The sequence below is a fragment of the Anomaloglossus baeobatrachus genome, chromosome 3 (genome assembly GCF_048569485.1).
Source record: "Anomaloglossus baeobatrachus isolate aAnoBae1 chromosome 3, aAnoBae1.hap1, whole genome shotgun sequence".
NCBI classification, from domain to species: Eukaryota; Metazoa; Chordata; class Amphibia; order Anura; family Aromobatidae; genus Anomaloglossus; species Anomaloglossus baeobatrachus.
The window spans coordinates 622,384,033-622,396,547 of record NC_134355.1 but is presented as its reverse complement, the minus strand read 5'-3'; the positions used below and the strand labels follow the sequence as shown (position 1 = coordinate 622,396,547).

At 49.4% G+C, this 12,515-nt stretch overlaps 1 protein-coding gene across 1 annotated transcript in view; it reads left to right on the top strand.

Annotated features, from left to right (window-relative positions):
- The window catches only part of PDIA6 (protein disulfide isomerase family A member 6), a 56,634-nt gene that overhangs the window by 15,190 nt on the left and 28,929 nt on the right, over positions 1-12,515 (top strand). Inside the window, exon 5 of the mRNA XM_075341110.1 lies at positions 8,155-8,282. Coding sequence (XP_075197225.1) covers positions 8,155-8,282 — 128 coding nt within the window. The remainder of the gene's footprint in view (positions 1-8,154; positions 8,283-12,515) is intronic.

Here is a 12,515-nt window from a genome sequence, read left to right as displayed (position 1 = left end):
TCTTGTTGGAAGATGAAATGATGACCCATCTTAAGATCCTTGATGAAGGAGCGGAGGTTCTTGGCCAAAATCTCCAGGTAGGCCGTGCTTTCCATCTTCCCATGGATGCGGACCAGATGGCCAGGCCCCTTGGCTGAGAAACAGCCCCACAGCATGATGCTGCCACCCCCATGCTTGACTGTAGGGATGGTATTCTTGGGGTCGTATGCAGTGCCATCCAGTCTCCAAACGTCACGTGTGTGGTTGGCAACAAAGATCTCGATCTTGGTCTCATCAGACCAGAGAACCTTGAACCATTCTGTCTCAGAGTCCTCCAAGAGCAAACTGTAGACGAGCCTTGACATGACGCTTTGAAAGTAAAGGTACCTTACGGGCTCGTCTGGAACGGAGACCATTGCGGTGGAGTACGTTACTTATGGTATTGACTGAAACAAATGTCCCCACTGCCATGAGATCTTCCCGGAGCTCCTTCCTTGTTGTCCTTGGGTTAGCCTTGACTCTTCGGACAAGCCTGGCCTCGGCACGGGTGGAAACTTTCAAAGGCTGTCCAGGCCGTGGAAGGCTAACAGTAGTTCCATAAGCCTTCCACTTCCGGATGATGCTCCCAACAGTGGAGACAGGTAGGCCCAACTCCTTGGAAAGGGTTTTGTACCCCTTGCCAGCCTTGTGACCCTCCACGATCTTGTCTCTGATGGCCTTGGAATGCTCCTTTGTCTTTCCCATGTTGACCAAGTATGAGTGCTGTTCACAAGTTTGGGGAGGGTCTTAATTAGTCAGAAAAGGCTGGAAAAAGAGATAATTAATCCAAACATGTGAAGCTCATTGTTCTTTGTGCCTGAAATACTTCTTAATACTTTAGGGGAACCAAACAGAATTCTTGTGGTTTGAGGGGTTGAATAATAAAAGACTCTCTGAATAAACTTTTCACAATTTAAAAAAAAAAATAATAAAAAGAAATAACATTCTTTTTTGCTGCAGTGCATTTCACACTTCCAGGCTGATCTACAGTCCAAATGTCACAATGCCAAGTTAATTCCGAATGTGTAAACCTGCTAAATTTGCAGGGGGTTGAATACTACTTGTAAGCACTGTATATATTTATGTGTATAATATATTTTTTTTTGTCTTGTCATAGTTCCATAATTTCTCTGTTCTTACAGTAGAGAATCCTCTATGATGATTAAACATGCTTTCCTCAAGACAAGGGATGTCAAATTCAAATACACAGAGGGCTAAAGTTTAAAAACTTGGACATGGGCTGACCTATTCACGGGCCCTGCGTAGCCCTCCTTGCAGAATAGCTGGTGCCTGGCATTACAGGCCAAATAAAATCAGCCTGAAGGCCAGGTTTGGCACACAGGCTGGAGTTTGACATATATGCTCTAGACTTAGTGTATGCCCCTTGTTCCCTTTGCAGCCCTGAGTATAATAGGAAAATCATTAGAGAGATCTCTGTACTGTCCCCTCATATAGTTATACAGTGTAATAAAATCGCCCCTAAGCCTTTTGGTTTTTCCAAATTGAATAAACCCAAATTTAATGACCTGTTTTTGCAGACCACCCATTCCTTAAAGGGAACTTGTCACCACTTTTTTTTAGCCTATAAGCTACGGCCTCCACCACTGGGCTCTTATATGCAGCATTCTAACGTGTGTGTGTGTAAGAGCCTGGGCCAGGAGTATAACATAAAAAAACACTTTAATGCTTACCTAACGGTCTTGCGGAGGGCCATATGGGCGTCTCCATTCTCCGGTGTGGGCGCCTCCCCTTCCGGCCATCTTGGTCCTCTTTCTGAAGCCTGTGTGCATGATGTGTCTACGTCATACACACTCGCCGGTCCTGCGCAGGCGCACTACAATACTTTGATCTGCCCTGTTCAGGACCTGAATGCCGGGGAGTGTGGATGATGTTGGACACGTCATGCACCACGGCCAGAGAAGGAGAGCAAAGATAACCAAAAGATGCGGCGCCGGGAACCGGACAACGGAGACACCCATTAGGCCCACCGCGCGACCGTTAGGTATTATAAAGTGTTTTTCTTTGTCGCTCCATTGGGAGACCCAGACAATTGGGTGTATAGCTTCTGCCTCCGGAGGCCACACAAAGTATTACACTTTAAAAAGTGTAACCCCTCCCCTCTGCCTATACACCCTCCCGTGCATCACGGGCTCCTCAGTTTTATGCTTTGTGTAGAAGGAGGCACACATTCACTCATGCATCTCCATTTTAGTCAGCAGCAGCTGCTGATTTTATCGGTTGGAAGAAAAGAGGGCCCCCGGCATGCTCCCTTCTCACCCCACTAAGTCGGCAGTGCTGTTAAGGTTGAGGTACCCATTGCGGGTACAGAGGCTGGAGCCACATGCCGTTTTCCTTCACCATCCCTTAGAGGCTCTGGATGAAGTGGGATCCTAACCGGTCATCCATTCACTTGGACCGGGCTCCCTCCGCAGCCCCTGTGGGAATCTGACGGACAGGAGTCTACTGTATCCTCAGGGACAAGGCCCTGCATCAAAAGGTACTCTGTGTCCCCATGGGGACGGTGCATGGAGCGCTGGTTTCCCAGACGCTGCAGCAGCTGCTGGTTTGTGAAGACCGGGACTTCCGCGCCGACCGCGCCTGTTTGTCGGCCGCGGTATTAAATCTAGTCCCCGGCTTCATCGCGGCCTAGTACATAACTCCCGCCCCCGGGCCTGCCAGTCAGGGGTAAGGGCGGGACGGTCGACCTGACGTCGGCAGTGAGGGCTGGAGCATACTTTAGGTGTCCTCCCCCCCCCCCCTCACCCCCCTCACTGATCACTGTAACTGTAGGGCACCAGATTCCCGCACTTTAATAGTCGCCGCCCACGGCTCCCTCCTCCCCTGAGAGCTCCGGCAGCCATTTTTATACAACATTCTGCCGGTGGAGGATTTCAGGAACGAGCTCTGGGAGACCTAAGGCAGGGAATCTGGTGGATACACACCGCTTTGGGCGGTCGGTAAGCCACACCGGTCACCCGGTGCTGGTCCCCCTAGGGTGCCGGAGTGTATATATTTGTATATATTTTGTCTGTCGGCCGGGTTGTTTGCTTTGGCTATATACCCTCAGTGATCACTCTCCTAGGAGACAACAGCATGTCGTCCACAAAGAGCAAGGGCGCTAAAACAAAAGGTTTTTTTGCAACCTGTACCTCTTGTAGGGCTATGTTACCTGCGGGTTCCACCTACCCTCACTGTGAGCAATGCTCAACCCCTGTTGCACTTGCCCAGCCGGAGCCTCGGTCACTAGTGGGCCCCTCGGCTCAGGCAGACCCTCCTGCTTCCCCTGTCCAGGCGGCAGGGACAGAGTTGACAGTTTTTGCTGAGAAACTCTGAGTCACTTTCACAATCCATGGCTCAGTCTATGGACAAATGGTCTGCCAAGATACTAGAAGCCTTGCAGTCCAGACCGGTCCTTACACAGGCCCCAGGCACTGTTGGATCATCGCCTCCAGGCCCCTCTCGGTCTGCGCCGCAGCGTGCTCCCGGGGTGGCCCCTAGGTCTCATGTGGAGGACTCCTGCACGGACCACAGTCCCAGACCGGCTAAGCGGGCTCGCTGGGAATCTTCCCCGACTTCCTCACGCTGCTCGGGGTCTCAGCTTGAGGACTCTCTGGAGGATGAGGCGGACGTCGCAGCTCAGGGCTCTGACCCTGACGTTGCTCTCAATCTTGATACACCTGAAGGGGACGCCATAGTAAATGACCTTTATATCGTCCATCAACCAGGTGCTAGATCTCTCTCCCCCAGCTCCACCTATAGAGGAGTCGGCTTCGCAGCAGGAGAAACACCAGTTTAGGTTTCCCAAACGTACACTGAGTGCGTTTTTCGATCACTCCAACTTCAGAGATGCTGTCCAGAAGCACAGAGCTTTTCCGGACAAGCGCTTTACTAAGCGCCTTAATGACACACGTTACCCCTTCCCCTCTGACGTAGTTAAGGGTTGGGCTCAGTGTCCCAAGGTGGATCCTCCAGTCTCCAGACTGGCAGCTAGATCTGTAGTATCAGTTGCAGATGGCTCATCGCTCAAGGATGCCACTGACAGGCAGAGCTCCTGATGAAATCCATCTATGAAGCCACAGGTGCGTCCTTTGCCCCGGCCTTTGCAGCCGTGTGGGCACTCCAAGCTATCTCAGCTTGTTTGTCTGAGATTAATGCGGTGACACGTACCTCTGCTCCGCAAGTTGCGTCTTTGACATCCCAGGCGTCGGCTTTTTCGTCCTACGCCATGAACGCCGTCCTGGACTCTGCTAGCCGTACAGCGGTGGCATCCGCTAATTCGGTGGCAGTCCGCAGAGCCATGTGGCTACGCGAATGGAAGGAAGACTCTGCTTCCAAGAAATTCTTAACCGGTTTGCCGTTTGCTGGCGACCGTTTGTTTGGCGAACGATTGGATGAAATTATTAAGCAATCCAAGGGAAAGGACTCGTCCTTACCCCAGGCCAAACCGAAGAAACCTCAGCAACGAAAAATACAACAGAGGTTTCGGTCCTTTCGGCCCTCAGCCAAGTCCCAATCCTCCTCGTCCAACAGGCCAGAGAAGGTCCAGAGGAACTCTTTTGCGTGGCGGTCTAAGGCACGCCCCCTAAAAGCCGCCGGAGGCACTGCCTCCAAGGCGGCCTCCTCATGACTCTCGGCATCCCCTAGCCGCATCCTCGGTCGGTGGCAGGCTTTCCCGCTTTTGCGACGCCTGGTGGCCACATGTCCAAGACCGATGGGTGAGAGACATTCTGTCTCACGGTTACAGGATAGAGTTCAGCTCTCGTCCCCCGACTCGTTTCTTCAGAACATCTCCGCCCCCCGAGCGAGCCGAGGCACTTTTTCAGGCGGTGAACACTCTGAAGACAGAAGGAGTTGTGATCCCTGTTCCTCTCCAGGAACATGGTCGTGGTTTTTACTCCAACTTGTTTGTGGTGCCAAAGAAGGACGGCTCATTCCGTCCCGTTCTGGACCTCAAACTGCTCAACAGACATGTAAGCACCAGACGGTTTCGGATGGAATCTCTCCGCTCGGTCATCGCTTCGATGTCACAAGGAGACTTCCTAGCATCGATCGACATCAAGGATGCTTATCTCCATGTGCCGATCGCACCCGAACATCAACGCTTTTTGCGTTTCGCCATCGGGGACGAACACCTTCAGTTCGTGGCATTGCCTTTCGGCCTGGCGACAGCCCCACGGGTGTTCACCAAGGTCATGGCATCTGTTGTGACGGTCCTACACTCTCGGGGCCACTCGGTGATTCCCTACTTAGACGATCTTCTGGTCAGGGCACCCTCTCAGATGGCGTGTCAAAACAGCCTTTCTGTCGCTCTGGCGACTCTCCAGAAGTTCGGGTGGATCATCAACTTCCCAAAATCCAAGTTGACACCGACCCAGTCACTAACGTACCTTGGGATGGAGTTTCATACTCAGTCAGCAGTAGTCATGCTACCGCTGGACAAGCAGCTTTCGCTGCAGGCAGGGGTGAAATCGCTTCTTCGGGGTCAGTCGCACCCCTTGAGGCGCCTCATGCACTTCCTGGGGAAGATGGTGGCAGCGATGGAGGCAGTGCCCTCCGCGCAATTCCATCTGCGGCCACTCCAGTGGGACATCCTCCGCAAATGGGACAGGAGGTCGACTTCACTCGACAGGAAAGTCTCTCTTTCCCTTGCAACCAAGACGTCATTTCAGTGGTGGCTCCTCCCCAACTCTCTATCGCAGGGAAAATCCTTTCTACCCCCCACCTGGGCTGTAGTCACGACGGACGCGAGCCTGTCAGGGTGGGGGGCGTTTTTTCTCCACCACAGGGCTCAGGGAACCTGGACTCCGATAGTCATCCCTTCAGATCAATATTCTGGAGATAAGGGCAGTGTATCTAGCCCTATTGGCCTTTCATCGGTGGCTGGAGGGCAGGCAGATCCGGATCCCGTCGGACAACGCCACTGCCGTCGCATACATCAACCACCAAGGCGGCACTCGCAGTCGTCAAGCGTTCCAGGAAGTCCGACGAATTCTGCAGTGGGTGGAAGCCACAGCTTCCACCATTTCCGCAGTTCACATCCCGGGCGTAGAAAACTGGGAAGCAGATTTTCTCAGCCGACAGGGCATGGACGCGGGGGAATGGTCTCTTCACCCAGACGTATTTCGAGAGATCTGTCGCCGCTGGGGAACGCCGGACGTCAATCTCATGGCGTCACGGCACAACAACAAAGTCCCGGCATTCATGGCCCGGTCTCAAGATCACAGAGCTCTGGCGGCGGATGCATTAGTTCAGGATTGGTCGCAGTTTCGACTGCCCTATGTATTTCCTCCTCTGGCAATGCTGCCCAGAGTGCTGCGCAAGATCAGGTCCGACTGTCGTCGCGCCATTCTCGTCGCCCCAGATTGGCCGAGGCGGTCGTGGTACCCGGATCTGTGGCATCTCACGGTGGGTCAACCGTGGGTGCTCCCAGACCGCCCGGACTTTCTGTCTCAAGGGCCGTTTTTCCATCTGAATTCGGTGGCCCTCAACCTGACTGTGTGGCCATTGAGTCCTGGCTCCTAGCGTCCTCAGGGTTATCTCAAGATGTCTTCCTAAGGTGGTATTCCCTTTTTCATCTCAATCAGGATATCTCCTTACCTTCATTTTGCCCTCATCCAGTTCACCAATGTGAAAAGGATTTGCACTCGTTAGATCTGGTGAGAGCTCTCCGGCTCTACGTGTCTCACACGGCGCCCCTGCGCCGTTCTGATGCGCTCTTTGTCCTTGTTGCTGGCCAGCGTAAGGGTTCGCAGGCTTCCAAGTCAACCTTGGCTCGGTGGATCAAGGAACCGATCCTTGAAGCCTACCTTTCTTCTGGGCTTCCGCTTCCTTTGGGGCTGAAAGCCCATTCTACCAGAGCCGTGGGTGCGTCCTGGGCATTGCAGCACCGGGCTACGGCTCAGCAGGTGTCTCGGGCAGCTACCTGGTCTAGTCTGCACACTTTTACTAAACACTATCAGGTGCATACCTATGCTTCGGCAGACGCCAGTCTAGGTAGGCGAGTCCTTCAGGCGGCGGTTGCCCACCTGTAAGAGGGGGCCGTTTCGGCTCTTTTTACCGAGGTATTCTTTTACCCACCCAGGGACTGCTTTTGGACGTCCCAATTGTCTGGGTCTCCCAATGGAGCGACAAAGAAGAAGGGAATTTTGTTTACTTACCGTAAATTCCTTTTCTTCTAGCTCCTATTGGGAGACCCAGCACCTGCCCCTGTTCCCTTCGGGCTGTTTGTTCTTTTGTGTACACATGTTGTTCATGTTGAATCGTTTCTTTTGGTTCATGGTTTTCAGTTCTCCGAACATCCTTCGGATTGAATTTACCTTAGACCAATTTATAAGTTTCGTCCTTCCTGCTTTTGCACCAAAACTGAGGAGCCCGTGATGCACGGGAGGGTGTATAGGCAGAGGGGAGGGGTTACACTTTTTAAAGTGTAATACTTTGTGTGGCCTCCGGAGGCAGAAGCTATACACCCAATTGTCTGGGTCTCCCAATAGGAGCTAGAAGAAAAGGAATTTACGGTAAGTAAACAAAATTCCCTTTTTATGTTATACCCCCGGCCTGGACTCTTATATACAGTGTGTTAGAATTCTGTATATAAGAGCCCGGTGGTGGTGGCCACAGTTTATAGGCCAAAAAAGTGGTGACCGGTTCCTTTTAACCTTGGTTGTTCAGCTCTGTCTTATACACCGGAGCCCTCGTCTTCCTATTACGTCAGCAGTATAGACCGACTCCTTTGACGCCTGTATTGATTAATGGAGAGCTTTGTGGCCGTCCTGGTGGTCTCTGTTAATTTAGAATTAGAAGATTAATAGCAAGAAGGAAGGGGGGGGGTGCAGCTCCTCTTGTTTCTGCATGGGGCTGTTAGTCTGTTGGGGCAGGAATCTGACCATACACAGATATTGTGCACGTGTGCAATTAAAGTTACTGGCACTGACTCTCCCGTCCGGTGTGTGGTGACATCTCTCCATGCGCAGTGTACAGATGAGGTGCGGCATGACACCCCCCCCATAACTAGTATAAGTGGCAGAACTGGGCCGTCTCTGAAGCTTATAAGAAAGTAAACCTTTTCTGCTCCCGGGTTGTTGAGGATCCGCAGTTTCCCCGATTTTGCTGAATGCTTCTCATGTTTTTCTTTTCCAGGAGGAAGAACCAGTGAAGCCATTGTTGATGGTGCATTAAATGCCCTCCGGTCTCTAGTGAAGGATCGTCTTAGTGGAAGAGGAGGAGGAGGAGGAGGTGGTGGAGGCGGCTATGATTCTGGAAAACAGGTAGGTATGGGGGCACCCACACCAGCCCGCAAACTTCTGTCCTATCTGAACAATGGAAGTGGCCATATACCGAGCCTTTCACTGAGGTCTCGCCCCCGGCGATCATTAAGCAGTGGGGCCGATTCTAGTGAGATAGATGGGGCTCCCCTTTAATCGGCATATAATGAACAGTGGCACTTTCTGTACTGTGAAGAATCTACATAGTAAGATTGTGTTCAGGTAGTGTTTTTTTTTTTTTTTTTTTTGGTATGTTTTTTATATTGCTTCTCCAAACACATTTGCCAAAAATGGCACTTGGAAATCTCCTATTAATTTCTATGGGTAATCTATTTTGCTGTCGTAAGGTATATATGGTTTTCCTTTTTTGTTTTGTTTTTGCTCACCTGAAGAGGTTTTGAAAAACATCTAATTGAAAATATAAAGCTCATGTCATTTATTCAAAGGGAATCTGAGACCAGTTTTTTGCTATTTAATCTGAGAGTCCCATGATGTATTGGCTGAGACCCTGATTCCAACAATGTATCCTTTAGGCCGGGTACACATCCGGCTTTTCGCCGGCTTGACGGATGCGGCGCACTCCAGTACAGTATGATACAGTACAATGGCTGCGCCGCAACTTCCAGGTCACATGCTCCAGTCACATGACAGCATGTGACCAGCGCTTGTTGCGCTGCCAGTGTGCTGTATACACTGTACTGGCATGCGCTGCATCCGTCAAACCAGTGAAAAGCCGGATATGCGTACCCCTAACAGGGTGCAGCATTTGTGATAAAACCACAGTTTTCTCTGCTGTAGATGTAGCAGGGTTCGGCTTGCTGGGCTGTGTATAACCCTGCAGACATCACTGATGGGCAGCTTGCTGGGTACATAGAGAGGAAGTGGCTCATCAGTGGTGGTGGAATGGTTGGCCCAGGAGTTATGACTAGATACCTAGTCCTCTATTGTTAATCTGCTGATAGAACACTGATTTTTATTGAAGCTGCATAACACAACCTATTAAGGTACACATCAAGGTCTTTGCCCCAACCTCATGCTGCTCTCAGATTACATTGAAAAAACCTGATTCCCTTTTTAAAGTGGGTCCTGATGGAATTTTCACCAAATTGTTTTTTTTTTTTGTTTTTTTTTTTTTATTATTCTAGACATTCACTGACATAAAGTAGATATTTTGAAAATGACGCTCTCTGTATTAAATGGTTTTGAACACTTCAATACACAGCAGTTAAATGAGCATTCTGGACCGAATTGATAATGTTTATACATAGTGTTGGCCTTAGGTATGTGGAGCATGATGTAGGGACTTACTGATCCTCCCAGACCCTCCTTAGGTCGTGCTCTGCACCCTCTGACCTTGCTCTGGGTGTAATAAAATGCATATGTTTTACACCTAGCATTCATTTTTTTTAGGCTAGGTTTTGCAAGAGGATAGTAGCATGGCATCTTCTGGGCATAGTGCGGGCTCAGATCCTGAGCCGCCATTAGATATCGGAACCTGATGTACTATTACTGGGTCATCTAATTAAATCTGTCTGGTCAAATGTCTGTTATACCTCTAGAAGTGAATCAATACATTTAACTCTTCTCTGATGTTACATGGTTATTGGATTGATTGTGGTAGGTGTGAGTCTCCGGGACCATTGGCTTCAATCAACAAACACTGTAGAGAAAGGGACTGTGCAGTCATCATCAGCCCTAGTCCAAACTGTCCACAGGTCTCACATATAGAAAAAACAAAATATGTCAGCTCACCGAACCATAGCACATGTAGCGTCTGGAGGAATTCAATCAATCCTGGGCGGTGCAGGGAACTTGGATTCCGGATAATCTTGTAGACACAAGTCTTTAGGGATATTCCAGCAACTTCGACCAGAGGATTATAAAATCAAAGACTTTTATTACAAAAAATTAAAAACTGGTATCATGTATAAAATACATATGGTTCACCAATGTGGAGAACGCTTACGCGTTTCAGACTGGAGGGTCCTTACTCATAGCTATGAGTAAGGACCCTCCAGTCCAAAACGCGTAAGCGTTCTCCACATTGGTGAACCATATGTATTTTATACATGATACCTGTTTTTAATTTTTTGGAATAAAAGTCTTTGATTTTATAATCCTCTAGTCGAAGTTGCTGGAATATCCCTAAAGATTTGCGTCCACAGATCTCGTATGTGTCGGACTGTGTGCCATTCGGATTGTGGGACATGTGGACAGTCTGTGCGTTTTGATCAGTTTCATGAACATCTGCATAAGCCTCAGGCTGTGGCGCTCTGACTTCATGCAATACTTCACAGAAAACAATTAAAGGGGTGGCTCACCCATATTTTTTATTGTCTAGATCGATATTATATTGAGAAACAATGTTTCTCTCAAATACCTTGTGTTGTCAATAGTGCCTGTGAGAGGCGCTATTGCAGACCGCTGCTCCCCGTCCAGTGACGTACCCGTCCAATGCTGCCTCGTCACATCCGTGCAGCCGGCTGCATTCTGAGCCCATCTGCTCCCTGCTCCTCCTCCCTCCTCCCTCACAGCACGTCTCTTGCTTGCAGCGTTCTGCGAGGAGGGAGGGGGGAGAAGGAGACGCGCCGTGCTGTGCTAGGAGGGAGGAGGAGGGGGGAGCAAATGGGCTGTGACAGCAGTGAAACACCGCTCACAGCTCAGAGTCTGGAAGACTGTAGCCGGCTGCACAGATGTGACGAGGCAGCATTGGACGGGTACGTCACTGGACGGGGAGCAGCGGTCTGCAATAGCGCCTCTCACAGGCACTATTGACAACACAAGGTATTTGAGAGAAACATTGTTTCTCAATATAATATCGATCTAGACAAAAAATATGGGTGAACCACCCCTTTAAACCTCCAACTTGACAACATTTCTTCTGACATCAAAGAAAATAATAACTTAAAGGGTTATTCCAGTGAGAGCTCTGACTTTATCATCCGTAAATGCGATCATTAGCTGCAGTACTGAGCTGCCGTTTCACCCAACTGCTAATAAGGCTGTAGCTAAAGTTGCATTCTTTGCACAGTAGAAGCCAAAAAAAAAACAAAGTGTGAACAAGTGCCAACTGCTCTAACTACACAAACAAAAGGATATACAGCAGCACTCTGTAAACTCAAAGACATGTGCAATATATGAATTTAATTCTATATAGAATATGCTTAGAAAAATGAAGGTTCCATGTGCAAAAATTGACCAATTCTTCAGTGCCCATCTACCACGGCAAGGTGACCTTTATTTGATGGATAAGGTCCCAAGTGTTGTGCCTCTTCTAGGCTAAAAGTCTACAAATTATATGGGCAGATGGGATTTGACACTAATTAAAATCACCCTGTGGCTGATGGACATAGAGGACAGACAGAATAAAAGGTTGTCTACACCTCAAACATATACTGGGGGAAATAAAATGCATCTCCAAATATAGCATATGTGAACTGGTGCCACCTGTTGTTATAATTCTTTACACATTGCCCGGCAGCAGGCTTTTCTTTCTAGCAATTGTTGGGGGGGGGGGGGGGGGGGTGTACCAGAGGATTCCATACTTTGCTCTGCGTTCTAAATCTCTTTATATTGATTATTAACATATCTTATATCTTCTGAAGACACAGCATTGATGGAAGGCTTTAGGCCGAGGCCACACTGGGATTACTGTGATTCCCCTCGCATGACACTCGGCTCACACTGGCAGTACAGCAGAGCTGAGTGTCCCTGCGACTGAGGTCCGTCGTGCAAGCGGACCCCAGCTACGGAGGGCGGGCCGGCTCTGCTAAGGGCTGAGGAGGGGAGGGAGGGATTTATCTCCCTCTCTCCTCCGTTGCCAGCTATTGCCATTCTGGTACACCGGTGTGCAGTGCGTTTTTTTTCTTTGCCCCATTGACTTGAATGGGTGCGAGAGAAACAAGACTCGCATAACTATCGCAGCATGCTGCGACTGTATTCTCTGTCCGATTAGGGCTGAGAAAATAATCGCTCATGTGCGCTGACGCACAGGCTAATATTGGTCCGAGTGGAATGCGTTTTTTTTTTTATTTTTATAAAATCGCACACCACTTGCACCATTTTTCTCGCCGTGTGTCTTAGGCCTAATAATGAGACTTCTTTATGACATTTGCTTTTCATTGTCACAATTTCTCATCAACAATCATTCTGTAGGAAATTCTCCTTTGATTTCTGTAAAATTCATGCTACAGATTCCACCGTTCTGGCCTTAGTTCATTACCATGTCTAGATATC